Source organism: Phoxinus phoxinus (assembly GCF_949152265.1).
Source record: "Phoxinus phoxinus genome assembly, chromosome: 25".
In the NCBI taxonomy this organism is placed as follows: Eukaryota; Metazoa; Chordata; class Actinopteri; order Cypriniformes; family Leuciscidae; genus Phoxinus; species Phoxinus phoxinus.
The window spans coordinates 17,215,029-17,242,644 of NC_136900.1; the positions used below are offsets into that span (position 1 = coordinate 17,215,029).

A 27,616-nucleotide genomic window follows, 5' to 3' on the forward strand; every position below is an offset into this window, starting at 1 on the left:
ACGGTTTCCTGCACCATACCTACGGGTGAGTGTCACATCAAGATACAATTCAACCATATTACCTGCTACCCCACAAATTTGAGGGACTGGTTGGTTAAAATTATACACTTAAAAAGGCTACACGTTGGGTTTTCACACTTAAAATAGTTAACCCTTATCTGTTTCAGTAGCCTAGGCTACGTCAGTCTTTTTGCATGTTCGCGATATCATCATTGATTTCACGAATATATCACGCGAATGACGCGACCAACATGTCAGTTGGGCGCAATCCTTAATGTAATTTATCCAGAACAAAGAACAGACTTTAGTAAAACTATAAAAACGACATCTTACAATTAACATGTTTTCCCTCAATGGTTTCCCCCTCAAACGCTGGAAGGAACAGCGCGTGAAAGTTTCTGTTTTAGCGCGTAAATATTTCATGAGGGAAGCACTGTTCCGTTTATGACTGGTCGCTGTGCTTGTTCCTAATATCCTAAACAACTGGGTAACTTCCTACTTGTGATCGTATAGCTTTGTTCCAATATGAAATAGGCTACCTGCTGCAGTTTATTAAAGACAGGACAGGAATTACAATTGTGGTTATTACAGGTTGTTTGGAATCAGCCCGGTCATAAAGAAGTTCAACGAAGCAAGTTAAATGTGTCACAAGCTATTAATTCGTTAGTGCATCATATCCATTGTTGCGGAAAGGAAAACCGGGACTATTTCTTAATCGTGCATTTAACTCAATCATGTAAGATTATCATAAAGTGACAGTCACTGAATGTGAACAAATTGGCCATTATTGTGTCCGTTTTAAACACAGACTTCAGGCATTTCACTTCCACTGTTGCGTTTATCAATGCCACAGTCAAAATGAAGTCCTGTGGGGGAGAAAAAAAATCAGCCAATTGATTTGCACATTGATCATTAGGCAACGTCACAAAACAACTGGCCTCAGAAATGAGCAAGACAAGGTACTTATCGGGTGAAGCACACCCTGATAGTGTTAAACATCTAATTACATCCTGCTTGAAAGAATCAAATTGACCTCTCAGAGGTCACCAACCTCTTTCCCAACTTGGACTTTCAACTTCCTGTCTCAAAATGCTTAGGATGTCACTTTCTAACAGTCAGTGAAGAAAAAAAAAAAACATTAGAAAATGTTAGAAAACACCATACCACAGTCATAAAAAAAGACAATACAACAAAACAAGAACTGTTCAATATTAATAAGAGAAAGGTAATTTAAGTTTTAAGATGGGATTTAAAAGTAGTCCTTTTAAGTACTTTTAATCTGGCTATAAATTGTGAAAGAGAATTCCAAAGAGGAGGAGCAGCACAGCTGAACGCCCTGGACCCCATGGAGACTTATCGAACAGAGGGTAAAACCAGGAAAACAGATGAAGAAGATCTAAGAATGCTTATGAAGCAAATCGGAAAGATGAGGGTGCAAGATTGTGAAGAGCTTTAAAAGTGAGATGCTGAATCTTGTATGCTACTCGATATTTAACAGGAAGCCAGTGTAAATGATAGAGAAAAGGAGAGATGCTCAATGGAGGAGGTTCTAGTAATTATACAGGCAGCTGAGTTTTGGACTATCAATATGAAGTGATCAACTAGAGCGTGTAGAAGTATGGCTGTGTGTGGATTGGGTGTGAGAAATGGACAAAGATGTTCCGTGAGTAGAAATATGCAGATCGAATAACATTGTTTACATGTCTTTCAAAAGACAAAGTACTATCAAGGACGACAAACAGACTCAGTCTTAACCTGTAAAATCATCAATGGAGAGTGAAAAGCTGTTGGATTTTTGCCAAATTGGATTTAGTGTCAACAAGAAGAACCTCCATTTTATCAGTATTCATCTCGAGACAATTGCATGAAAACCGTCTCGGTTACGTATGTAACCCTCGTTCCCTGAGTACAGGGAACGGAGACGTACGTCGGGTTACCCTGACGAATTGGGATCACGCTAGGGAGCCTATTACCTTCGAGAAACTAAACAAAAAGCCAATGAACATTGGCATGCAACATTTGCATTCCGCGGACCCGCCCGTCAGCGCGGGTATAAAAGCCGGAAGTAAACATTGCATCATCGCTTTTCGCTGAGGAGCCGAAGTAACGGACCCCTGCGAAGGTACAGCCCCATGGCAAAGGGACGTACGTCTCCGTTCCCTGTACTCAGGGAACGAGGGTTACATACGTAACCGAGACGTTCCCTTTCGTCCAGGGAACTCCGACGTACGTCGGGTTACCCTGACGAATTGGGATCCCTAATAAAACGCCATGGTGCTGGCCCCTTCCAGAGCCCAGCTAAGCCGCCCTACAGCAGTTTCAATAAATTTCGGGGGCTGCTAGGAATCCACTGCTGTTCCGCAAGACCCACACAGAGGACATTGGATAACACTGGGAAGCGTGCCTCAACCCCCGGGGGGGGAGGCACACTACGGAAACCAGGATGCCTGAACTGGCCTGGAATACTCATATGAATTCACATAGTGAACATATGGAGTCCCTGAGATGGTCCCAACCAATGGAATTGGGAGCGCATACAACAAGGACGACGGCGCGAGTCCGTCGGGGAAGACACGGCTGGACTGCACGTGGCAAAAACCGGTACTCAAGACCACTGAACACCCAGTCTGCTACGACTCTAGCTAGAGGAGCAAACCTGGCGCCGGGCGGTCCGCTACGCCGGGCGCCGGGGGGGGGATGGAGGAGCTCAACGAGGTTACCACTTAGGGGCCAGCGGAGCGGAAGAGACGCACTTATCTGATTACAGAGTGGCGCAGCAAGCCGACACAACCTATTCCCTCGACCCACTGGACGAAGCCAGAACCCGGGAGGAAACCGGTTCCACACGGAGGTTATAGAACCTAGCAAACGTGTTAGGTGTCGCCCAGCCCCCAGCTCTACAAATGTCTGTCAGCGAGGCGCCTTGAGCCAACGCCCAGGAAGCGGCAACACCTCTAGTTGAGTGAGCGCGCAACCTGGGGGGACAAGGCTCACCCTGAGCCTCATAGGCTCGGGTGATGGCATCCACTATCCAGTGGGCTAACCTCTGCTTGGAGACGGCCTTCCCCTTCTGCCGGCCTCCGTAACAGACAAGGAGCTGGTCTGAGGTCCTGAAGCTTTGCGTTCTGTCAACGTAACACCGCAAGGAGCGGACGGGACAGAGAAAAGCTAGGGCTGGGTCTGCCTCCTCCTGGGGCAGCGCTTGCAGGTTCACTACCTGATCTCTAAACGGAGTGGTAGGAACCTTGGGCACATATCCGGGGCGGGGTCTCAGTGTTACGTGGGACAGGCCCGGCCCGAACTCTAGGCACGATTCGTCGACCGAAAATGCTTGCAGATCCCCGACCCTTTTAAAAGAAGCCAATGCTAACAGGAGCGCTGTCTTAATAGACAGGATATCAAGCTCTACTGCCAGCAAAGGCTCAAAGGGAGGACTCTGGAGAGCTCTCAGTACCAGAGTCAAGTCCCAAGGGGGTACAGAGTGTACAGGGCGAGGAGGGTTTAACCTCCTAGCACCCTTCAGGAATCTGATGACCAGGTCGTGCTTTCCCACCGACTTATCGTCAACTGCATCGTGATGCGCCGCAATGGCAGCGACATACACTTTGAGGGTTGAAGGGGACAGCCTACGCTCCAACCCATCTTGCAGGAAAGAAAGCACAACGCCGATCGGGCAAGTTCGGGGGTCCTCCTGACGGGAGGAGCACCAAGCGACGAACAGGTTCCACTTCAACGCATAGAGGCGCCTCGTAGAGGGGGCTCTAGCGGAAGCGATAGTGTCTACCACTGCCTGTGGCAGTCCACTCAGAACCTCCGCGTCCCGTCCAGGGACCAGACATGGAGTTTCCAGAGGTCTGGACGCGGGTGCCGTAGAGTGCCCCGTCTCTGAGAAAGTAGATCCTTCCTCAGAGGAATCGGCCAAGGAGGGGCTGTCGAGAGGAGCATGAGTTCTGGGAACCAAGTCCTGGTGGGCCAGTACGGCGCCACTAGCAAGACCTGCTGCTCTTCCTCCCTGACCTTGCACAGAGTCTGCGCAAGAAGGCTCACTGGGGGGAACGCATATTTGCGTAGGCCCCGGGGCCAGCTGTGAGCCAGGGCGTCCGTGCCGAGGGTCCCCTCGGACAGGGAGTAAAACCACTGGCAATGGGTCGTGTCCGGAGAGGCGAACAGGTCGACCTGTGCCGCTCCGAAGACACTCCAAATCAGCTGGACCGCCTGGGGATGGAGTCGCCATTCTCCGGGCAGGGGGGTGAACCGTGAAAGCTCGTCGGCCACACGGTTGAGAGCCCCCGGCACGTAAGCGGCATGAAGCGACCTCAGATGCTTCTGACTCCATAGGAGGAGGTGGGAGGCGAGTCGCGACATACGACGGGAGCGTAGACCACCTTGACGGTTGATGTACGCAACGGTCGCAGTGTTGTCCGTACGGACCAGTACGTGCTTGTGTCTGAGAACCCCTACGAGGCGACACAGAGCTAGACGTACTGCTTGCAACTCCAGGCAGTTGATGTGCCAATGCAGCTGGGGCCCCGTCCACAGACCCGAGACTGCATGCCCTTTGTACGTGGCCCCCCACCCCGTGGCCGAGGCATCTGTGAAAACCACAGCATGCCTGGAAACCTGGATCAGGGGCACTCCAGCCCGAAGGAACGCAGGGTCCGACCACGGGGAGAAGGTTTGGCGGCAGTGCGGGGTCACTTGGACCCGGAACGTGCCACTCTGCCACGCCCACCTGGGGACTCGATCGTGAAGCCAGCGCTGTAGCGGTCTCATATGTAACAGGCCGAGCGGTGTAATTGCCGCTGCGGCCGCCATATGCCCCAGGAGCCTCTGAAACTGTTTCAGTGGAACCGCTGTCCTGCCTCGAAAAGACCTGAGGCAGGTGAGCACTGACTGGATGCGCTCCTCTGTGAGGCGCGCAGTCTGGGCGACCGAGTCCAGCTCCATACCGAGATAAGAGATCCTCTGCGTGGGGCAGAGTTTGCTCTTGTCCCAGTTGACCTGAAGACCCAACTGACTGAGATGCCGGAGCACCATGTCCCTGTGTTCGCACAGAACATCCCGAGAGTGAGCTATAATGAGCCAGTCGTCGAGGTAATTGAGGATGCGAACGCCTTGCTCTCTCATGGGAGCAATGGCCGCCTCCGCGACTTTCGTGAAGACACGGGGGGACAGGGTCAGCCCGAAGGGTAGGACTCTGTACTGATACGCTCGACCCTCGAACGCAAACCGCAGGAACGGTCTGTGTCGAGGAAGTATCGAGACGTGAAAGTAAGCGTCCTTCAGGTCGATTGCTGCAAACCAATCCCGGGGACGGATGCATTCGAAAATGCGCTTCTGCGTGAGCATCTTGAAGGGGAGTTTGTGCAGGGCCCGATTCAAGGAACGCAGGTCCAGGATCGGTCGTAACCCACCGCTTTTCTTGGGTACAATGAAGTAGGGGCTGTAAAACCCGGACCTCATCTCGGCAGGAGGGACCGGCTCGATCGCGTCCTTCGCCAGCAGGACATCGATCTCTTTCCGCAGGACAGGGGCACCCTCTGACCGCACACGGGTGAAGAGAATGCCCCTGTACCTGGGAGGCCGGCGGGCAAACTGAATTGCGTAGCCGAGCCGAATGGTGCGGAGGATCCACCGGGACGGAGCTGGAAGCGCTAGCCAGGCCTCCAGGAACCGAGCGAGTAGACCCACCCGGACCACCGGCGTACCCGCGGAGGGGCAGCAGGGCGGGGGACAGGGACCCGGCTCCAGCGACGACGTGGCGACCGCGAGCGGGGTCTGGGCGCAGGTACTGACACCTACCTGTCCACTCCGGGGGGCAGACGGCAGAGAGGGTTCTTCGTGTACCCTCTGCTGCGGGCCGCCCCATGGCGAAGGGAGGGGGAGAGACGTGGAACGAGGCCCTGACTCCTCGCAACCCCGTCTCTGCACCTCCGTGGCCAGCCGCAGGCCGGGGCGACGCGGAGGGTTCCGCGAGGCCGCTACCCGCAGGCTGGGGAGAGGGGAGCGGGGGCCGTGTCGCACTGAGACGACACGGGCCGCCGCTGCGACCCTCTCGCACGGGGGAGACTGCGTGCCCGACAGTCTCGGCCGTGGATGACCTGGAAAAGGATGCGGAAACTGCTCTTTTATTGATAAAGTGGGTACCACTGACTGTGTCAGTGGCGGAACAAAAATAAACCAAGGATTCTCCACCCGGCCCTCCCCCGGGGGAAGGAGGCGAATAGGGACCGCCTCCCGCAGAGCAGCAGCATCCGTTTCCAGGTCGCCCGTCTCAGGAACGACGTCCACCTCTCTTCTTCCTGGAAGGTGCAGGTGGCGTCGGAGCGGGCTGGGCCGCCCTCTTACAGCCCGACCTCCGTCCCCCAGGCTGAGGCTGCTGGCCTGGAGGGGGAGCGGCCGCAGGAGGACGACCTCGGCGACGAGCGGCCGGAGGCTGTGCGGCAACAGGAGTTGGGCCAGCAGCGGCCTTCCTCCTGTGCAGGACATGCCGCATAGCTTCCGACTGCTTCTGGGCGGCGGAAAACTCTTGGGCCAAGTTATCCACCGCCTCGCCGAAGAGGCCCCCTTGGGACACGGGGAAGTCGAGAAGTTTGTTCCTCTCGGCTTCCCGCATATCCGCAAGGGTAAGCCATAGGTGGCGCTCCTGGACCACAAGCGTGGACATCGCCCGACCCAGCGAACGTGCGGTAACCTTCGTCGCCCGTAGAGCGAAGTTGGTCGCCGCACGCAGCTCCTGCAGCAAGGCTGGGTCGGGACCACCCCCCTGCAGGTCATGGAGTGCTTTGGCCTGGTGGACCTGAAGCAGAGCCATGGCATGCAGGGCGGAGGCGGCGTCTCCACACGCCTTATAGGCCTCCCCGGTTAGACCCGAGGAGAACCTACAGGCGCGGGAGGGGAGTGAAGGGGCACCCCGCCAGGTGGAAGCGGTCTTCGGACACAGCTGCATCGCGATAGACCGCTCCACTGTGGGGATTCCCTCGTACCCGTGCGCCGCCCCGCCGTCAAGGGTGGTGAAGAGGGAGGGGCGAGGAGGCCCCCGCCGGTACGCCAGAGGCGCCGACCAGGACTTCCTCAACTCCTCATGCACTTCAGGGAAGAAAGGCACTGGAGCGGTACGCGGGGCATCCGCACGTACCGCAGCAGGCCAATCATCAAGCCGCGAATGCGAGGGCCCGGGCGGAGGGTTCCACTCGAGTCCCACATTCGCGGCCGCCCTTTCGAGCATAGCAACCACCTCGGGATCAGCGTCAGCTGCAGCCACCGCACCCGAAGGGGGTGAAGCCGCTGACTCCTCACCCGAAGATGATTGCACCTCTTCCGATGCCGCGATAGACATCTGGTCCTCCGGGGGCGCTCCAAAGGAAACAACCGGAACCGTGCGGGACGGCCCCGGAAGTTCCGCCGGAAGCGCCGCTGGCAGCGAGCTGCTAGAGGAGTGGGAAGCTCGCGAGGATGTTTCACCACACGAGACATTCCGCACTGTAACCCTCATACGCTCACCAACGGGAATGACCGAAGTAGCCGCCTGTCGAACTGAACCGACAGACGAACTAGATCGAGCATTATCCGAAGGGACTCCCCCATATTTCAGGGATCTCAGTCTCGAGCGGAGCGTCGCGATGGCCATGCTCCCACAGAGAGAGCATGACTCATCCAACAACGCTGCCTCAGCATGCCTTAAGCCCAAACATGCGAGACAGTGTTGATGGCCATCATCCGGAGGGAGAAGTCTACCGCATCCAGAAACGCACGGGTGAGTCGACATCCTGAAAAGGACGCGAAACACCCGCCAGCTCTTTTAGATAGAAAAGAGAGAGAGAAAACAAGAGAGAGAGAGAGAGAGAAAACGCCGAAGCGCCGAGGGACCACCGCAGCAGACAGACGGGGGAAAACTGCAACCCTTTGCTGCCGAAGGCGAAGATCGCTGCACCGCGCCGTCACACCAGCGATTCTGCTCTCCAGGTATTTCTTTATTTTCGTTCTCCAGAAGGCTTGCTTTGAAGTCAACAGGAACTGAGGCTCCGAAGCGAAAGGCGATGATGCAATGTTTACTTCCGGCTTTTATACCCGCGCTGACGGGCGGGTCCGCGGAATGCAAATGTTGCATGCCAATGTTCATTGGCTTTTTGTTTAGTTTCTCGAAGGTAATAGGCTCCCTAGCGTGATCCCAATTCGTCAGGGTAACCCGACGTACGTCGGAGTTCCCTGGACGAAAGGGAACTGGATTTAATCTCTTGACAGTCCAAAAGAGAAGAAAGAAGAGTAGAACTGGACTTGGAAGAGTAGAGTAGAGTTGAGTTAGAGTAGAGTTGGGTGTCGTCCACATAGCAATGAAAGCTAATACCGTATTTCCTAAAAATGTAACTAAGAGGTAGAGGTAGTATTATAATAAATAAAAAAGTGCCCAAAACAGAGTCTTGAGGAACACCAGTGGAAACAGATGAAGAGTATAATCTAAAGAGATAAGATCTAAACAGGTGAGAGGGACACCAGTGATGCTTATAGAGAATAGTCGATCTTCTAGAAGAACTTAATTGGAAATAGTATCAAAGGCCGGACTCAGAACATGTAGGATAAGTATAGTGTTCCAGAATCAGCTGCCATCAGCAGGTCATTAACAACTTTTACCATGGCAGTCTCTGTACTATGCAATGGATGAAAACCGAAACACAGTTGTTGTTTTTTTATAGGTGATGATCCTGAGATGCAATAACCTTTTCCAGGATTTTTGAAAGAAAAGGTAGATTGGAAATTGGGCGAAAGTTGGAAAAATTATTAGGATCAGCGCCCAGTTTCTTGAGTCTTGGAGTTACCTAGAGTTAGTACCTACTATACATTACATATAGATGACTTGCATAAATAGTCAGGAATCAAAAATCATGTATTTATATTAAATTATAGAACAATATTAAATTATAAAATATATATTTTTTTATATATATATATGTAGTATCTGAAGTGTTATACAACCAAACTCATTACCATTGCTAGATTGCAGATGTTAACAGACAGGACAAATGGCACAAGGCAACACTCATAAGGTTCTTGAATTCTCTTGCTATAGCTAGCAGCAGTTGTGTGTATTTACTGGCCACCGCAGAGCTGTTTCTCATGTCTCAGGCCTGAGGAGACAGGGCGGCAGAACAGCCTTTAGTGCTTACAGGCCCCTGAATTTAAAGGCCATGTCACTTACAGCTGTTTTCTACATCTGGCCAATTCCTCATTCTGACAGGCAGATCAGCCTCAATGCAAGTGGCTGGTAGCAAATTTGATTTTATCAGCGCCTTAGGAGTTAACCTGTCATCTTGTTTTGCGTTACTTTTCATGTCAGTAGAATGGTGCGGGCATCACTTGAGCAGCCCCAGTAAAGTTTTTCTCATAAGCTGCTTTGTCAGACATTACTAAATGATGTTCATTTACTTTGGCAGGAGTTTGTGTTTGGAGGATTGCCATGATTAAAGAGGCGAATAACGAGAAATAACACTTAGGGAGATCATAGAGAAACTCTTCAAAGGCCACGTTTTTAACGATCTCTGAGATTTCTGGGCTGGTCATGGGTGCCATGTGACATCATCAGCTCTACGAAGCTGGCAAAATACTGCAGATATTGTATGGCGCAGTCTCTTTATGTAAAATACTAGCCCTTGACTCTTGAAGGGGAATGCATGCTCAAAATCTGTTTGTTATTTTCATTTAAGCTTAATTTAATGTTGTGTGTATCCAGGCAAGAAAGTGTTTAATTACAAGGGCCCAAGTAACTGTGCAAGGATATGAGTTTGTGTGCGTGAAACCGAGAGCACATACCCATTCTTTGAAGATGAATCCCTGTAGAGGTCTCTCTTTTCCTGTGTGGGAGAGACCAGGCCTCATTATCTCCTCTTGATTCATCCTCTACTCCCATATCACCAGTGAATATCATCATGTGCTCGGGACGTACACGATCACATGGGCACAGCTGCTGCTTGTTATAGTGTATTACACGTGGGTGTGTGAAAAAAACCCAATCCTCAATTAAAATGCTGATAGTAGGGAGGGAAATCTGCTCTAAAACAGAACAACAATGGCACCGATGCATTGAAAACTGCTTGTTTGTGATTGAAATTTGAGAATATTTTCCTGTACTTTGCTCAAAAAGAATTCCCAAAAGTTTCATGTTCAATTGGTTTGTATTAATATTTCTTTAAGCGCATCAACCCTATGTTTTTTAACCAACTTCAAACCATTTATGCATTCCCTTTGTGTATTTACACCTCATTTACCTGAATCACACCATTCATTAAGTTTGATATATGAAATAAACATATTTATTTTTGTCACATATTTGCATTTGTTTATACTAGATCTCTAGAAAGTATTTTGGCAATTGTTTAATGATTCCAATATTTAAATCTTTTCTTTAAATATGCTTATACAGTATTCTAATATTTGGTGTTACAAGGAGAAATCTTGAGAGTCCAACCTTTCAAATGTATGTGATATCAGAAAATTACAAATAAATAAATCCACAGCCCTATAGGACAAATGTTTTGGAAGATGGATGGATGGAAATAATAATAATAAATGGTTTCTTCTGTCTCTGATTGATATCTTTCTTACACACTGAAAACATTATGAAATTACTGATCATGCAGATCATAGCTTTTACTCCAGAAACCTTTTAGATTCATTTCATATTAGAGTAACGTCGTCATAAACAATAAAAGTAATATGATGTAGCCTGAGAATAGAAGTGGTATTGTCTGTTTGGTGTGGGTCCTCTTGGGTAATTACAAATATGACATTCATTATTAAACTGCTCTTATAGATGTACACTGGTCTCAGTTCAATACATCAACGTGTAAGTCTTAAGGGCTTGAGGGGTTTCTTTGCTATAGGCTGATCTGAAATATGATGTTGCTAGCAAGAGATAAATCTGGTTTAGTATAAGTAATACATCACCCGTTTTAATCTGCAAAGAAAGATTCAACTAATATTCATGGTAAACACTGAGACTTTGATTTATATGTAAATCTACAGTGTAGCTGTAAGCAACATTGTTTAGCTAAGATTATTTTTGGATGTATTTTCTGCACTTCCAGCAGAGGGCCGTATTTAAAGTCAAGGATGAGAGCGTGCGTATAAATTCTTCATTTCAGTGACTCAGAGATTTACACGAAAAGCCACATTTAATAGCTAAGGGCAGCAGTTGAATGAAGTAATCCTGCAATTAACATATGTCACAATGACTTTAATAAATACTCGTCCTCCCATTAAACAGTGTTTAAACCGTGACATATTGTGTGGCTCTATGGCTTTCAGAAAAGCAGCTTCGTGAAATATGACTTCAGTAGAAGAAGGGCCAGCGTGTCCTCCCTCCCACTCTTCTTCATTTAGCTCTGAAAGAGACTTTTCTCCTCAATTACTACTAGGATTTCACCGTCCAGAGGGCATAAATCATTCGCACAGTCTCGTAATAACAACATATGTCTTCATGACTGTGCTAATGACAGCATAAATTGGTTTAATCAAGCCTAGTTGTACAAGTAAGAAAAAATCCTTGAGTCACTTGTAGTAAATCTAAAGATCGAAAACGAAACAACCTGTGGAGTTCTCATGATTTTAAGGTTACATAAATCAAAATGGAATCTAAGATATATGTGTGCTTCCCTTTAGAATGCTTTAATATAAATATACAGTGGGGCCCTAAAAGTCTGAGATTACTAATTATGATGTTTTAATTATAAATATCAACATTTTAAAAAGTGAAATGTAACGTCTATACTTATTTTTTCAAATATTATACAGTACATATTAACTATATTTGCAATGTTTTACAGGTTTACATGGGATTTTAAGTGTGAACTTAAGGGTACATCACTAAAACATTAAGAATTAAAAATGTAATTAGTAACATTTCTCTTGAAAATCTAAAGTAAGGGATTACTCTTCATTTTCCTGTAATTTAATTAGTTATTTGTGATGTAATTGCATTAAATATTGTATAGACTTCACTAGAAAAATTCAAATGGAACATAGAAATAGAAAAACAATAGTGGATTCAACATCAAAATTTAATGTCTAATGATCAAATGTATGTTTTTAATGCAACCCTCCCCCTTTAAATACTCTGGTCACATTATTATTATTATTTTTTATTCATTTGAAAGAATTAAAATAGCAGTTTCATGTCTATTCTTGTATTGTTCAACTGCTCAAGGTTGATGTGGGATTTAGAAAGTAATAAGTAACGTAATGTAATACTTTTTAGAGAGAGTAATTAGTAATCTAATTACAATGTTGAATATGTTATTAAAGGAGAACTCCGGTCAATTTTAACATTGAGCTCAATTTTTAGTAAATTTGGAGTGCTGTCAATACAGAGAACAACGACAAAAATCGGTGTTGCCTACACTGTGTTATCCTATTTTTAAAATTTGCACCCTATTGACTTGAATGGGGCAAGTTTTAAACCTGCTTTTATCCTCTTAACATATTTGATGTGTCATTACAAGTGCCCAGCCATGTTGAGTGATTCCTTAAGAGTGAACACGAGTGAATCTGACTGCAGTAGATGCGAAAAATATGAATAAAAATGATGTTATATCAGCCAGCGCAAATACCTGTATTTAGTTCCTGTTTTCGGTGGAAGTCCAAAGTAGTCGATTGTCGAGTTCACGCGCGTGATCATAGTAACTAAACCTATGCGCGTGAACTCGACAATCGACTACTTTGGACTTCGACCGAAAACAGGAACTAAATACAGGTATTTGCGCTGGCTGATATAACATAATTTTTATTCATATCTTTCACATCTACTGCAGTCAGATTCACTCGTGTTCACTCTTAAGGAATCACTCAACATGGCTGGGCACTTGTAATGAAACATTAAGGATGTTAAGAGGATAAAAGCAGGTTTAAAACATGCCCCATTCAAGTCAATACATAGGGTGCAAATTTTAAAAATAGGATAACACAGTGTAGGCAACACCGATTTTTGTCGTTGTTCTCTGTATTGACAGCACTCCAAATTTACTAAAAATTGAGCTCAATGTTAAAATTGACCGGAGTTCTCCTTTAATGAATTACTTTTTACCCATCACTGATTAAAGCTAGATAAACTAGAGCAGAATTTAATATTTCAGGTCTCAGTAACCTTTTCTAGTTATTCACAAAACAAACAAACATTTTAATGCAAGACCTACTTCTATGTGTTATTTTATTGTATAACAAGTGTAAGGATATTTCTGACAACTAATTTTTAATTGAACAAGTCATAACATTTATAGATGAAAATGAATTTGTTTACATTTCATAAGGCCTATGCAATATCGGTTTATTACAGAACGAGCTCTGGGAAACAGGCAAATAACCAGAGATTTCCATTTATGGAGAGGTTATATTGCAAGAATAATGAATGTAGGAAGAAGCAGAGCTACGGTGGCGTGATTAAATGTAAACATGTTTCAGTCCTCCTGGATCCTCTAATAGAGGGATGCCTCAAATGTCACTTAGTAAAAGAAAAATAGTGTTCGCATGTTCACTTTGTAATGAACTTCAATAAGTAATCAAAACCATATGCGTCTCATTTCTAATTTTAAATTTGTATCAAAAATCTTTGCTTGCTTTTCATGCATGCGTGAAGCACACGGATGATGAGATGCAGAAAGAGTTTGAATTGCACTGATATGTCTGTCTGTGTGTGACACTTTTGTATAGTATAATGACTAGGAACACATTCTTGATGTCCAAAATGATCCCACATAGGATTTAAACTGAATAAAAAAATGCCGAAATTAAGACTCTAAGAATCTTTAATATTCATTGATGGGCTCTTAGCGAATGTCTGATAACTATACTCATTAGGTTTCTTCTTAATGAACACATTTGTCACTGGTGGAGGGCTTCAGGCGCAGCTGTGGTCTTTAAAAAAAGGCAGGAGCTGGATAATTGTCCTGAACTTTAATGCCATTAAAGAAATATCCACTGCAGTGTGCAAAACCTCCATGAATTTCTTATGGACTGTACTATTTACCTCTTTTAAATATTAAATGGAAAAATATACTTTATGACATAAAAAATGTTGTAAAAAATAAAATGTATCCTTTTTATTTGTGCAAGGGTGATGTTGGCAGGGCAAGTAGCTAAAACTTGAACTAGTAAAAAAATTCGGTAACACTTTACAATAGGGTTCATTTGTTAACATTAGCCAATGTATTAACTAGCATGTTGTAAAGTGTTACCAAATATTCTTATTTCTGAGCCTTTTTGTTATGTAAATACTATAATAAAAAATAAGAACATAATTTCCTTACAAACATGTTTGCACTGCATTCAACATCCCCAGCATAGCATCCTTATTACACACAAAATAATTAAAAATGGTAAATACACAAAAAATAACATTACATTTTATTGAACAAAAACCAAGGCTAAATATAATATTGCACGGTTTTAAAATGCACGTAGAAAATGTGACTGTTCTTCTTTCTTTCTTGGAATAAGGATATCCTGGAATACGTGGTTTAAAGGGATAGCTCACCTAAAAATGTAAATGTAAAGATATTTAGAAGAATAGGAGCAATCAAACAGTTGATGAGCCATTTACCTCCATAGTATTTTTTCCATAATATGGAAGTAATGGGGCCCATCAACTGTTTGGTTTCTGATAATCTGACATTCTTCAGAATATCTTTTGTGTTCAGCAGAAGAAATAAATTCATACAGTTTCGGAACAACATGAGGGTGAGTAAATGATGACAGAATTGTAATTTTTGGGTGAACTATCCCTTTAAAGCAAACAAACCATTGCAGTATATCAACCACTAGCCTCTGTCCTCAGTTTCTTCAGGATTTCCTCCTGGCTGATTTCTGCAGTCACCTTGATAACCTTTTCTCTGGATTTAGAGCCCTATGATGCAATTGAAACCATATTAATAATTAATAATGTCTCATTCTGCATATTGGGCAGAACACATTTAAATACACTATATACTGACCTTATCTAATGATACTTGACTCTTCTTCAGCTCCAGGACTTTGGATAAATATCGCACCAGTTCCGCGTTGGCCTCTCCGTCTGTCGGGGGAGCAGCAATGGCGACACCCACCGCCTCCTCGGACACATCTGCCACAAAAACAACGGTTGTGGTGCATGGACTCCTCATAGATAAGAGCTATTTCTTTAATTATATATTTATTATAGTCTACCGGTGATTGCGTTTTGTTTGGCCCCGGGTTTAGCATGTATTGCTATTGCAATTGTCCCGTCTTTAACTTTAGTTACTGGGCCTGGAGGTGTCTCTGGTGGTTTGGGGTTGCTTTTGCTCTAAATGGGAATACAGTTTTAACTTAGTTACAAAATTAATCTCTTTAATTGACAGTCAGAAAATCATTGTACTACGTAATGACAAAATTAAAGTTAACTTGACTCATATTAAGGCCAAGAGCCATTTGTAATCACATTTTGGATTGTAATCACAACACAATATTCATATTCATGAAGATTCCATTGTATATGAGTCATACTCATACCGTCTTGTCCTTTTTAGGCATCGTGTTGTATTGCGAGTAAAGTGTGAGTTTCCGCGTCAAACGCGTCTGACTGCACGATGAGGAGGAGTGTACGAGTGGGAAAAAAGATATTCGAACAAAACCGAGAATTTGCGACTGCATGAGCTAAAAGACATAATCTCTTGAGTGAGAGTGACCAGCATGAGTTTCTTGTGATGATAGCAGTTTGCAGGTCGCGCGCATGTCAACAACACATACATTTACGTTTAGAGCGTCAAATATGCGCGCCAAATGCGCAGAACAGTGTGCAGTTTTGTTGCTGCAGTGTTTGAGCAGATATTTCATCTGCTGGCATAAATTACATATATCAGACACACACACACACACGAAAATAATTGATTATATATAATATATTATACTCTTACACAAATATAATTACATAAATAATTAATATTAGTAGTATTTTGTTGCATTGTTAGATGTAGTAGTAGTAGTAGTAATAATACAAATAAATAAAATAAAATATATTTACATATTTTATAATAATTAATATAAGAGTATTATTAAATAAATAACTGATATTAGTAGTAGTGATTTTAGTATTTGCTAAATATAATAATAATAATAATAATAAAAATATCATTAAATAAAGAACTATTATAAGTAGTGCTGATTTTATTAGCATCATTAATGTAATATAATAATATAATATTACAATTAAATTCTTATAATATATATTATAATGCATGTTATTAAATAACGATGGTTAGTAGTAGTGCTGATTTTAATAATAATAAAAATAATGATGATGATTATTGATTATTGTTATTAATAATAATAATAATTCTGTTGTTCTTTAGTAGTATTTTGTTTTTCTTGTCTATTTTGTTCTCCTATTATTTACAAAGTATTCCTTTCCAGAGATCCCTCCTCCAAGATGCAGATTAGTTCCTCCTATTTTCATCCAGCTAAAAACGGTCTGTTCACACTGAGACTGGCGCAAACACTTTGTCTGACTGTATGCACAGCTGTCAAAGAGACTCATCTTTGTCTCCAGGTGCTAGACAAACACACCATTTGGATTTCTTAAAACTCTGGTTGATTTTGCCACAAAGGGAAGTTTCAACATGGAGAACAGCTTAAGCCACGAAGCAGAGGAAAATCCCTATCTGTGGTAAGAACTGTTTTTAACATACAGAGATTATGTTTTAGAAGCGTAAAGTTTGAGTCCTTTCCATTCAGTTTAGCCCTGAGTGCTTTAACTAATTCAAGTAAAATAAAGTACAAAATATATTCTCTCATCAAGCACTCAGACACAGCTTTGAGTTGAGCTGACAATGGATAACTGTGTCAGATGTTTCTTTTCATGACTAGACTTGTCTTTACACAGACTCGCTTGCTTTGATCCCAAGGTCTTCAGTGTACATCACAAAATCCTGTGTGGGAATTATATATGAATGTAGTTTACTGATGTTTACTGTGCCCAAAGGCAAGCTGTCAAGAAAACACTTGAACTTCTAACTTTTTTTAATCCGTACTCGAAATGAGACATATGCTTAGAAACACATAGTGAGCACATAGTATAAAAAGTTTTTCAAGTTTTCAGAGAACACCGTCTCTCAGACGTAAATGGAGAAAGCGCTACGGAGGCCTGGATGGCAACAAACTGCTGGAGCCAAACAAGGAGGACGAGACAAGAGGTACAAAAACGAATTGCTGTAACAGTGTCATTTAGATGCCGTGACTTTGGTGATTTCCACTGACAGTGACAGTGTGGGAAAGTGTTTGTATTCATTTTGATCATGGGTCACTGCCAAAATCCCAAGTATTACCACTCTGCGACACTGATCTCACATTAGCAGGAAAACTCCAAGATCAGTGTGAGAGAGCTTCTGAAACTATAGGCCAAATTAATGGGACATTACTGCAGACGTTATCATTTAACCAGGCTTGTGGTCAACATCTGGGCCATAAAAATGTGCAAAGGCAGTGGGTGTGTTCTGGGGGAAAGTGATGTGGCAGACACGGCCCGCCCAAAAAAAAAAGTCGCTTCGAGTCAATGCTTGGATCGTAATTGCAGTGATTATTGTCTAACATGTTTGGCAACAGTTCTTCTAACTTCTAACTAAGAGTGTGACAATGTCAAGATTGAGCAGGCTCAAATTGTGAAAGAATGGTTGGGAGAAAGTATAATATAATTTTCACTCATGAATCTGCACCTCCAGACCTTAAATTCATTGGAAGTCTTTGGGATGTGCTGGAGGAGACTTTACATAGTGCTTGACTGTCAATAACAAGATCTTGCCCAAAAATGGATGGAAATAAATGTTGTGATGTTATTTCCATCAAGAGGTGCATCAATTTGGTCAAGCAGCTTTTTTTATTTTTTATTTTAATCACTCAAATGTCCTCAGAAAGCTAATGAATGAATTATAAGTGCACTGAAACTTAGCTTGTTCTTTACTTAAATCACACAAGCAATGAATACAGCCATTTTACAAACAGTTGAGTTTCTATATTAATTTCTACAGCATTTCCACTATATATATGGTTTACTTACAGAAAATCATGTAGCAAAGGCTTGTAGCAAGGAGTAAAACTCCTGGAGCACATTCACATTGTTTTGTAAACCATATTTATGTTATGTGGGTTTCCTTTAAAAGAAACACATAAGTTAGTTTCTAGTTTCACCCTAAGGGGTGGAAGCACTGTCTGCATAACTTTTGTCTGGCATGTGCCACCCTAGCTGGGCACAAACTCAACTTCCTGAGGTGAGGATGGCTGAAGAGCCCTTACAAATACTGTTGTTGCAAATATCTTTTACATCATTTATTAAAATTGCTGTGGCCATCCTGTACGTTTGTATGTTTATTAAAGGCATAGTTTACTCAGAAACAAAAAATGGAAATCACTGTTTTGACAGCATGTCTATCTTCTGCGGAACACAAAAGAAGATATTTTGAACAATGTTGTTGTCTGTAAAATGAAAGTTAATGGGGTCCAAAACAACTCTGTATCCCATTGACTTTTATTTTATCGATACAAATATATTTTTATGTGTCTTGCACAAGAACGAAAGTCATACTGGTTTGGAACAAAATAAAGGAAAAAATATTTTCATTTTTTGGCGAACTATCCCTTTACGATTTCTTGTTTTTTGGGAGAAAGATTGAGAGTAAAAATAGACAAATTACATCCTATATCCACAGCACCATGGTTTCATATGTTTTAGCTTTCAAAGAGAGTTATTGTGTGGGATTTGCTGAGGTTTTGGACTGAGAGGACAACACAACACAAACAATGTCTTAAACTCGCAAGAAACTTGGTGTCCTAGATTCTAAAATAGCCTCATATACATTCTTTGCTGAGGCAATGCTTAGTGGTTTTCAACTTGGAAAATCCTTTTTAAATCTCGCACTCACAAATAAGCACTAATCTTAATCTTTAAACCTCTCTCAAGATTCAGCAAAGGAGGATTTTTCTGATCCTGGGTTCTTATTCTTTTACCCCCAGAGAATGGAGAGATGACAGATGCCCTCACAGACAGGAACGCAGACCCTGTGAAGTTTACTGCGTCTAAGGTACGTGCTGAGACCTGTATTGCTCTCATAACCACACCCACTCATAAACTATAAAACAAACCTGGAGGCGGAAACTATGACCAGCATTATTAAAAAGACTTAGGCCAGGGACATTTCAATACACCTGTGCTAATGTGCTGTTTTACTGCTTTCTAAAACAAACGAGACTCATTCAGCTGACGTTTGCAAAAGAGATGTTCTGATTTAAAGGAATATCCCAGGTTCAAAGTTAAGGTCAAATGGTATAATGTTGATTATTAAAATATATATATTTTGACAAAAAAACATTTAAGTGGTGAGGTACTTACAATGGAAGTGAATGGGGCCATTTTTTAAAGCAGAAATGTGCAGCCCATAATATTATAAAAGCGCTTAAATTAATTATTATGTATAAACTTGAGCTGGTGGGGTTTAACTTAAATAGGGTTTAACTTAACTGCTGGCTGAATGTAATTTTTAGACACTTAATTGCATATGAATTGCAATGAATTAAATGCAATTAGCTGGACTTTTAGCTGAAATTAGCTGGATTAGGACATAAGTACATCTTTATATGTAATTTCATAATTACTCATTTGAAATATGGTTTAGTGTTGAATACCGACATTCAACCGTACAGGTAAACTAATATATTTTAATGTAATTTCTATAGAAATGTGTATGTCATGTATTTAAATATATTTTTAATTACACATTTGTAATGATGTTGTAATTTAGAACATTTTAAACTATTTAACACTAAAAAAACAGTACAGTTAAAATTATAATCAAGTATTTTACATGTGCTTTAGTATGTTAGTCAGCACATCAAATTAAGTGTACTTCTTCAAAGCACAACAAAAGGTTATTCAATGATTTAAAATGTAGGCCTACTTTAAAGTAAAACTTTTAATTTGATATTTTTACAAAGTGCAGTGTTTAAAAGTGTACTTCATGAAAGTGCCTCTCTTTAAGTAGGCTAGTATACTTAAATTGCCTACACTACAAGTGGACTTTCTATACAATTAAGTGCACTTACTTTTCACAAGGGTATTGGTTACATCATGTGGCTGTAATATTGAAACGGTGAGCATTTGAATGTTTACAAACTGCCCCATTCACTTCCATTGTAAGTGCCCCACTGTTAGCCATATGTCGAAATACATTTTCGTGGTATTTAACATTATTCCACAAATGTGTTTGAATGAGCTTAACTTGTTTTGAATCCCGAATATTCCATTAATTCCAGTGTGCTTAACATTTAAAGGCAAATGTTCTGTGCTGATTAGTGTAGCATGTCTGTACAACGTCAAAAAGTTAGCATGTAGCTCACCTGTAATAAAATCCCTGCCCTGTAGACGTTGTTACAGCTTGAGGCTAAAATTTGTTAGCTAGCATGCTGACATGAGAGAGTAATATGTCTCAATATGTTTCCCCGCAAACCTAAACACCTGCAATTAGTTAGACTTCAAAGACACGTCTGGCACCAGCATCATGTTGCATGTATTTCATCAGGCTTCAAAAAGTGTAAAACAAGCTAATTCATCATTAAGTCTAGGCCCATATAAAAGCTAGTTCTCGCTCAAGAAGAAAATAATGCACACAAATGCTGACTGTTTGCTTGATGCTAATATAAAATAGTCTATATATAGTACATTTTTCCTATGAAGCTCTCAATTCATGTTTTTTTATGTTACTAGGAAACAAAATCCACAGGGAACATTCCACAATCTGTGCCAAGAAATACCTTTCCATCCCAGAGGCCAGTCAATTACGTCTCTCCAGGCTCTCCAGGTGAAAAAGCAAAATAAAACAATATGTGCTCTTATCTTCAGTGGTACACATGTCTGCCTCCTGTCAATTCCCTTTTGCTTTTATGTACCTTTGTGCACTTGCTTCCTTTTGTTGTAATTATTACAGCTCTCATGAAGCAGCTCTCAAACATTCTGGTTAGTGTTTGTTCTACACTTCTAACCTTAAGTGCTAAATATCTGCAATTAATTGGGCATGCCCTGCTTGACGTATGGACTCCATTCAAACATTGTTTTGTAGATAACTTCAGTATAATTTTTTTAAATAATTTTATAAAAAAAACAATGGAAGGTTAAAGTGTGAAAATCTCCAAATGACTTTTAATTGACTTTGAAATAACATGTGGCATTCTAAAACAATGGTGCCATTGTTATATTTGCATGCTGAATTGTGATTGGTCTTCATTTATACATCTATTTGCATTATAAATTGTGATTTAATTGCTGCCTTACCACTCACTGCACAGTAGCTGGCTTACACACATTTAGTCTTAATCATGAAAATATGTCTTTTAAATGACATATGACATTATATTACCAAAGCACAATTGGTTATATAAATATAAACATTTATTATATTACATAATAATATACAATATAATTGAAGCCATAATTGTTTTATTTTCTTTATGTACTATTTTATGTACGCTATACCATTCAAAAGTGGGGGTTTTAATACTTTAAGAATGAATACATCAAGGAACGGTAAAGACATTTACAATGTCGTAAAAGGTTATTTTGACCTCCTATTCCTCAAATAATCCTGAAAGAACTGTTTCAAACATTGATAATAATAAGAAATATTTTTTGAGCATGAAATCAGCATATTATAATGATTTCTGAAGGATAATGTGACACTGAAAACTGAAGTAATTAATTATGATAAAAAAAATCAGCTTTTCATCAAATTACATTTTAAATTATATTATAAAGGAGAACAGTAATTTAAAATTATGATAATATTTCACAATATTACTGTATATTTGATCAAATAAATGCAGAATAAGAGACTTCTTTAAATTGAATAAAAACACCCCACACTTTTGAACGGTACTCTACATATAGTTGCCTAGCAAGTACTGTCTGGATTCATTTTTCCGCTCTAATAAATTTCCCATTATTTTCACTAGGCAAGCCAACTTTTATAAGCAACGGAGGCACAGAACGGACAGTACCACAGCAGGACAAACTTCAAGCCAGCCAAGCATGGCCACACTTGGGCCGACCAGAAACCCATCAAGGTCATTTTAAGAAAAAAGTGTGAGTCTCAAGCATTCGCTTAACATGCTTCACAAGCTACTAGCCATACAGTACGTATATTGACTGACTATACACAACACATTGTTTTCCAAAAGGGCTGCTGATGTGCTCTTTGATAGTTTCGCCTCTGGGGAAAGAGTCAACTGCAATCAGTTTTTTGAGGTACTTGAGAAGCAACATTAATATCGGGTAAAATTCAAAAGTGCAGGATGTCATGTCGGCATGTACATTGACAGGCCCTGTGGAGCTCAGGAATCATCCGAACAGACCCGCGGATTAAAGACTGCTACAGTCTGATGCGGAAGCTACAGGAAGCAGATGGATCTGTTGACAGGAACACTTTTCACAGGCCAGACAGAACAGACCAATAGTCAAATCATGTCAAAAAACACCCCTAATCTTTTGTGCTGCTAATGCTTCATTTCTGAACATCTTGCAGGTGCGTGACGGGCATTGTGTCTTTCATCCTGAAGGCATTGCAGGGAAGATTTGTCATTCCAGATTTCTCTACCTTTGCAGAGGAAACACAAAAGCTGTTTATTAAATGCAAACAACTGTCCCCTGTGAAGGTGCGTCAAATCCGTTTACGCTGTTGTTGTTCTTTTTATAGAACGGTCTGGTGTGCAAAGAAGACTTTAAAGTGCACAAGTTCTTTTCTAATTGATTGTTTTTTTTTTCATGAAAAATATCACAATGTGACTCATATCCTGTTTATTTGTGAACAGGAGAAAGAAGACGTAAGACAGAGCAACACAAAATGGGGCATTTCAGTTTGTACTGTGGATGGGCAGAGGTATCATCTTAAAATATAAGAAAATAGAAAACTTTTTTTTAAAATTGTAATAATATTGTGCAATATTTCTGATTTTACTGTTCATTTTTTATCAAATAAACACATCTTTGGTGAGCATAAACTACTTATTAAAAACCTTAAAAAAACGTAAACTTCTGATATAATCATTATCATGATATAGTTAGTATTTTTAACAAATATTTATAATTTCTTGGTTGAATTTATCTTAACCAAAGCTACAAGTAAGAATTGAATGTTCAACTGTAGTTTATTATATTGTAACACAAATATATACAATTTCAACTATACCGTATACATTTTCTTTTTTTAATACTCAAATGTAATGTTATGAGTTCAGTTTGCCTGTTGAAGTTTAAATGAGATGCAGTTGTTTTTGGACTCAAGACTTTCCTTAGGAGACTGGGCTGAACCTTGCATTCTGGGAGAGATATCCTGGCCTCTCATATACGGCCTCGCGGTGGACCAGCAAGGATCCGACTACGTGCACAGATTTGTTGGAATGGAGGAATATTCCAAATATGAGTCTCCATTTACCCTGACCAAGCAAGGTAAGTTCACCCAGTACATTCCACATATTCCATTACCTTGATTTATGTTGATGTTCAGTTCAAAGATTTTTAAGCTTCATTACATGCAGTACACTTGTTTGCAGGTGTTCCTCATAGTCCGCTGGTTGAGACAGGAGCCATTATCTGCACTTCTTTATTACAGGTAACAATGCTTGTTTATAAAAGTAAAAAAAACTTACTTTTATTGACTTTTTTTTTGTCCTAAAACAGCTGGCAACCACACAAGTCACTGATGAAGAAGAAAAGTACGAGTCTGTAAGCTTAACTTTTACATCAGCCAGCTACATTTAATAAAAAAAAGGCATAAAGCAATCTTTCAAGCAAACCATTCTCACGCAGGTTTTGAATATCATCAGAAGACTGTGCAACAAAGAGCATGCAAACCTAAACTGCACCAGGTATTTCTATGAGAAATCGATTTTTTTTTCTTTCTGTGCTGTCTTGTGTTTATTTGTTGGTGTTAATTTCAACTGTCAGCGTTGCCATTGCAGTTATCAAACCTTGCGAAAAGACATCATCCGTCTCCACGCTCTTTCATTTTACTTGCAAGAAAAGAAAGTAAGTCCTGGATAATTCCTCGTACGATCAATTTTGTTTCTACATCGCAAAACTCATCTGTTTTTAATAACTAAACCATGCGTTCCAGTGCTTTCCGGAAGGTGTGGGGATCAATTCTACACTGGATTTACTGTTACAGGTATTCAGATTGACATTATATTCTTGAAAAGGAAGACTACATGATTAAATTTTAATTGTGCATATATCTTAGTGTTTATCGACAGAAGTCACCTGCGAGTCCGGCGCGGCATTGGCCGCAACCCTGGCTAACGGAGGTCTGTGCCCCCTGTCATGTGACCAAGTGATGTCCCCCCAAGCTGTCCGCAGTGCACTTTCCATGATGCAGGTGGCTGGAATGAATGATTATTCCAGAACATTTCATTTCAGGGTGAGTTTGTGACTAAGCTGGTATATAATGAGTCATATTTGTGTGATGTATTGCAGGCTTAGCATCAGCTCAGTTTCATTTCCACCGAAATGCAGTTTAAATTTACTCCCACATCTCTAAGAGAATAGTTTAAGACAGTAATTAAATTTGCTTACACTTTCATCAAATTAAACTAATTAACTAATTAAAACGGCCCCAACCCTGCCACGTTAATTAGCAATAATGGTAACAATGGTCAGTAATGAACATCAGTGGAGGTGTCCATGAATTAAACAATGTCTGTAAGAGTTATGTACTCCCCTACTGCCCTCTAATGGAGACAGTCCAAATTGCTTTATATTGTCACTTTAAAGGGTTAGTTCTCACACAAATCAAAATTATCCCACAATATACTCACCCTCAAGCCATCCTAGGCTAGATGTATATGACTTTCATCTTTAAGTCAAACAAAATCGGAGTCATATTAAATAATATCCTGGCTCTTCCAAGCTTTATGATGCCCAAAAGCCCAAGAAAGCGCATCCATCCATCATAAAAGTAATCCATATGGCTCCAGGGGGTTAATAAAGGCCTTCTGAAGCTATGCATTTTTGTAAGAAAAATAAACATGTTTTTTTATAAACAACTTTTGTTTTTAAAGAGAAATGTCAGAGGAGCTTGAGTTTGTTGCACAGCCCTATTTGTTTGAACCGCGAGAGGCGTTTACTCTCACCTAAGCTTACATGCACGCATCTCTCGTGAACGTGCAGATAGACGTTACCGGAAGCTAGTGAACACAGTTTATAAGTTATAAATATGGATATTGTCTTACAAAAACTCATCGCTTTGCATCAGAAGGCCTATATTAACCCCCTGGAGCCATGTGGATTACTTTTATAATGGATGGATGCACTTTTTTGGGCTTCAAAAAAATGGTACCATTCACTCCCATTACAAAGCCAGGCTATTTTTTTTAAAAATACAACTCCAATTGTGTTTGGCTGAAAGAAGAAAGTCATATACACCTAGGATGGCTTGAGGTTGAGTAAATTCTGGGATAATTAGCATATTTCACAATGGTAAACTGGTGAGGATTTGAAGCAAAATTTAGGTTTGATAATATATTTGCATTCAATATCATCCCACAATACAGACGTCCGTGCCTGCCAAGTCCAGTCAGTCTGGTGTTGTGCTGATCGTGGTTCCTGGAGTTCTGGGACTCGTGTGCTGGTCACCTGGGCTGGACTGCAATGGAAATTCCTGGAGGGGTGTCCATTTCTGCGAGGTAAGGTACTGGATCAATATACAACATTTGTATGTACCGTAGCAAGCTTGTTTAGTTCGATTTTACCAGAAAAATGCCATTAAGGCATTAAAAAGTTATTACCACTACCATATACTGTAGTCCCTTTTTAGAGTTTTGTGGCATTTAGTCTGTTTATTTGCTTTTATTAGTGTACTCCTAAATTCTAATGAAATTTACTTTTAGCAGATATATGAATTTAGAATTTTGTTTTTCTCAGACCAAAGATTTTGATGACTCATCCTGCTCTATAAATGTATAGCCAATCAGATTCTCTTATACAATAATCCCTTTCCCCCTAATACCAGCCTCTGACTAGCCCACTGACAAACTAAGCCTATTGTCTATTGAAAAAAGGGTCTGGTCTTGAGAAAATGGCGACTATTTATTGTCTGTTTTGTCAAAGGATCTGGTTTCAACCTTCCAGCTGCACAGTTTTGACATCAGGACTCCCTTCAGACAGGTGCTGGGTTACAGACAGTGGAAGGTGGAGTCAGAGGTCTGGTTAATGATTTTTATTTTTAGCTTACAGAATTGTATTTAAATCATTGATGTAAATTCTTGACAGTGATGGGGGATATGGAGGTAAATAAATATTTTTTGTCTTGAAATACAGGGATACCAAATCATGAATGTACTCTTAGCTGCTTACAGAGGGGACATGGTGTCTCTGCGAAGGTAGGATCACCAAGATATGATATGGAGTAGCAGGGGGATCTCATGTTAATGCTAAAAATGTATATTTGAATTAAGTTTGTTAATAGTGAACTATACTGAAAATAATTGATTCTTCTTTCATAGGTACCTTCTGTCAGGAGCAGATGTGAATGCTGTGGATTATGATGGCCGGTCAGCGCTGCATGTCGCAGCTTCTGAGGGCCGACTGGATGTCATCAAGTTCCTGGTGGAGAACGCAGGTGCAAACTGCACACTCATTGACAGGTAACTTGTGTGATAATAGTCATATCCCACACGACTTTCACAGCCACAGCATTTACCAGCCACCGGGACTAATCTACGCTGTGTCGATGTTCACAGGTGGGGTAACAACGCATTACAGGAGGCCATGAGATGCAATCAAGACCCTGCCATCCAGTGTCTGAAGAAATACACAGATTATGAAGAGAGTTTATGATTAAAAATGAGTAACTCATTGGGTGGATTCATTTAGAATTGATATTTACATTCGAGATACACATGCAGATACGGATTATATTTAGATTGAAGAGGAGGTTATAAAGAGCAGCAAAGGCTTGGATGGAAAAGTCTGTATTTCGCTGGCAACAGTCCCAGATAAACTCTCTGCTTATAAGGAATTAGACTATTGAAAGAGACTGAAACCTTGTTTTCCCAATAAATTCTGCAGCAGCATGTGTTTACTGATTCAACACTCAAACATTATGAATGCATCTGCACAAATTCCAGTGTCATCATGTTTTTGCTGTAACTGTTGGATAAACAATTGAACACAGTTGAATTGTTAAGGGTATTTTCCTAATGGTTGGGGCAAGCTGTTACTTGTTTTATCAATGTTGAAAATAGTCGTGCTTTTGTTTGTTTGGTCGATATAATGCATCCTTGCTGAATAAAAGTATGCATTTACTGTATTTATTTCTTCTTTTCTTTTTCTTTCCCAAACTTTTAAACAGTTGTGTATCACAGTTTTCACAGAAATATTAAGCAGAAATAATAAACTGTTTTCAACATTGATAATAATATGGAATCAACATATTAGACGGATATCTAAAGGACATGTGACACTAAAGACTGCTGTTTAAAATTTCAATTTTGCCACCACGGGAATAAATTACATATATATCTATGTAATTTGATATATATCTTGATATATATCTACTTTTACAGCATTTATTAATCTTTGTTA

The 27,616-nt window shown here is 41.3% G+C and overlaps 2 protein-coding genes across 7 annotated transcripts; one reads left to right on the top strand and one right to left on the bottom strand.

The window, feature by feature from the left end:
* Positions 1-13,173: 13,173 nt before the first annotated feature.
* Positions 13,174-15,801, bottom strand: cUnh15orf40 (chromosome Un C15orf40 homolog). Its single transcript, XM_079602880.1, has 4 exons — positions 15,514-15,801; positions 15,190-15,307; positions 14,979-15,106; positions 13,174-14,890 (listed from the first exon to the last, which is right to left on the bottom strand). The coding sequence occupies exons 1-4, from the start codon at positions 15,652-15,654 to the stop codon at positions 14,798-14,800; spliced, it is 480 nt and encodes a 159-aa protein (XP_079459006.1). The 5' UTR covers positions 15,655-15,801; the 3' UTR covers positions 13,174-14,797.
* On the top strand, positions 14,996-27,547 carry glsl (glutaminase like). 6 transcript variants are annotated; one of them, XM_079602875.1, is made up of 23 exons: positions 14,996-15,123; positions 16,414-16,469; positions 16,550-16,666; positions 17,092-17,192; positions 19,006-19,073; positions 20,753-20,846; positions 21,994-22,123; positions 22,219-22,285; positions 22,360-22,472; positions 22,563-22,692; positions 22,849-22,916; positions 23,322-23,485; positions 23,590-23,648; positions 23,717-23,761; positions 23,846-23,904; positions 23,998-24,064; positions 24,153-24,203; positions 24,276-24,452; positions 25,585-25,716; positions 26,141-26,233; positions 26,351-26,412; positions 26,536-26,676; positions 26,773-27,547. In XM_079602875.1, the coding sequence occupies exons 3-23, from the start codon at positions 16,620-16,622 to the stop codon at positions 26,867-26,869; spliced, it is 1,965 nt and encodes a 654-aa protein (XP_079459001.1). In that variant the 5' UTR covers positions 14,996-15,123; positions 16,414-16,469; positions 16,550-16,619; the 3' UTR covers positions 26,870-27,547. The 6 variants fall into 6 exon arrangements, 5 of the variants coding, with proteins under 5 accessions (XP_079459001.1, XP_079459005.1, XP_079459002.1 ...); XM_079602879.1 differs by having other exon boundaries at positions 15,054-15,123; positions 17,099-17,192; XM_079602876.1 differs by having other exon boundaries at positions 15,055-15,129.
* Positions 27,548-27,616: the final 69 nt, after the last annotated feature.

Coding starts and splice junctions, on each gene's coding strand:
- glsl (XM_079602875.1), top strand. CDS start 16,620: ATGGAGAACAGCTTAAGCCACGAAGCAGAGGAAAATCCCTATCTGTG. Junction 22,693..22,848: donor AACAACTGTCCCCTGTGAAG/GTGCGTCAAATC, acceptor ATTTGTGAACAG/GAGAAAGAAGACGTAAGACA. Junction 24,453..25,584: donor CCAGAACATTTCATTTCAGG/GTGAGTTTGTGA, acceptor CCCACAATACAG/ACGTCCGTGCCTGCCAAGTC.
- cUnh15orf40 (XM_079602880.1), bottom strand. CDS start 15,654: ATGCAGTCGCAAATTCTCGGTTTTGTTCGAATATCTTTTTTCCCACTC. Junction 15,308..15,513: donor TGCCTAAAAAGGACAAGACG/GTATGAGTATGA, acceptor ATTCCCATTTAG/AGCAAAAGCAACCCCAAACC. Junction 14,891..14,978: donor GTCAAGTATCATTAGATAAG/GTCAGTATATAG, acceptor ATTGCATCATAG/GGCTCTAAATCCAGAGAAAA.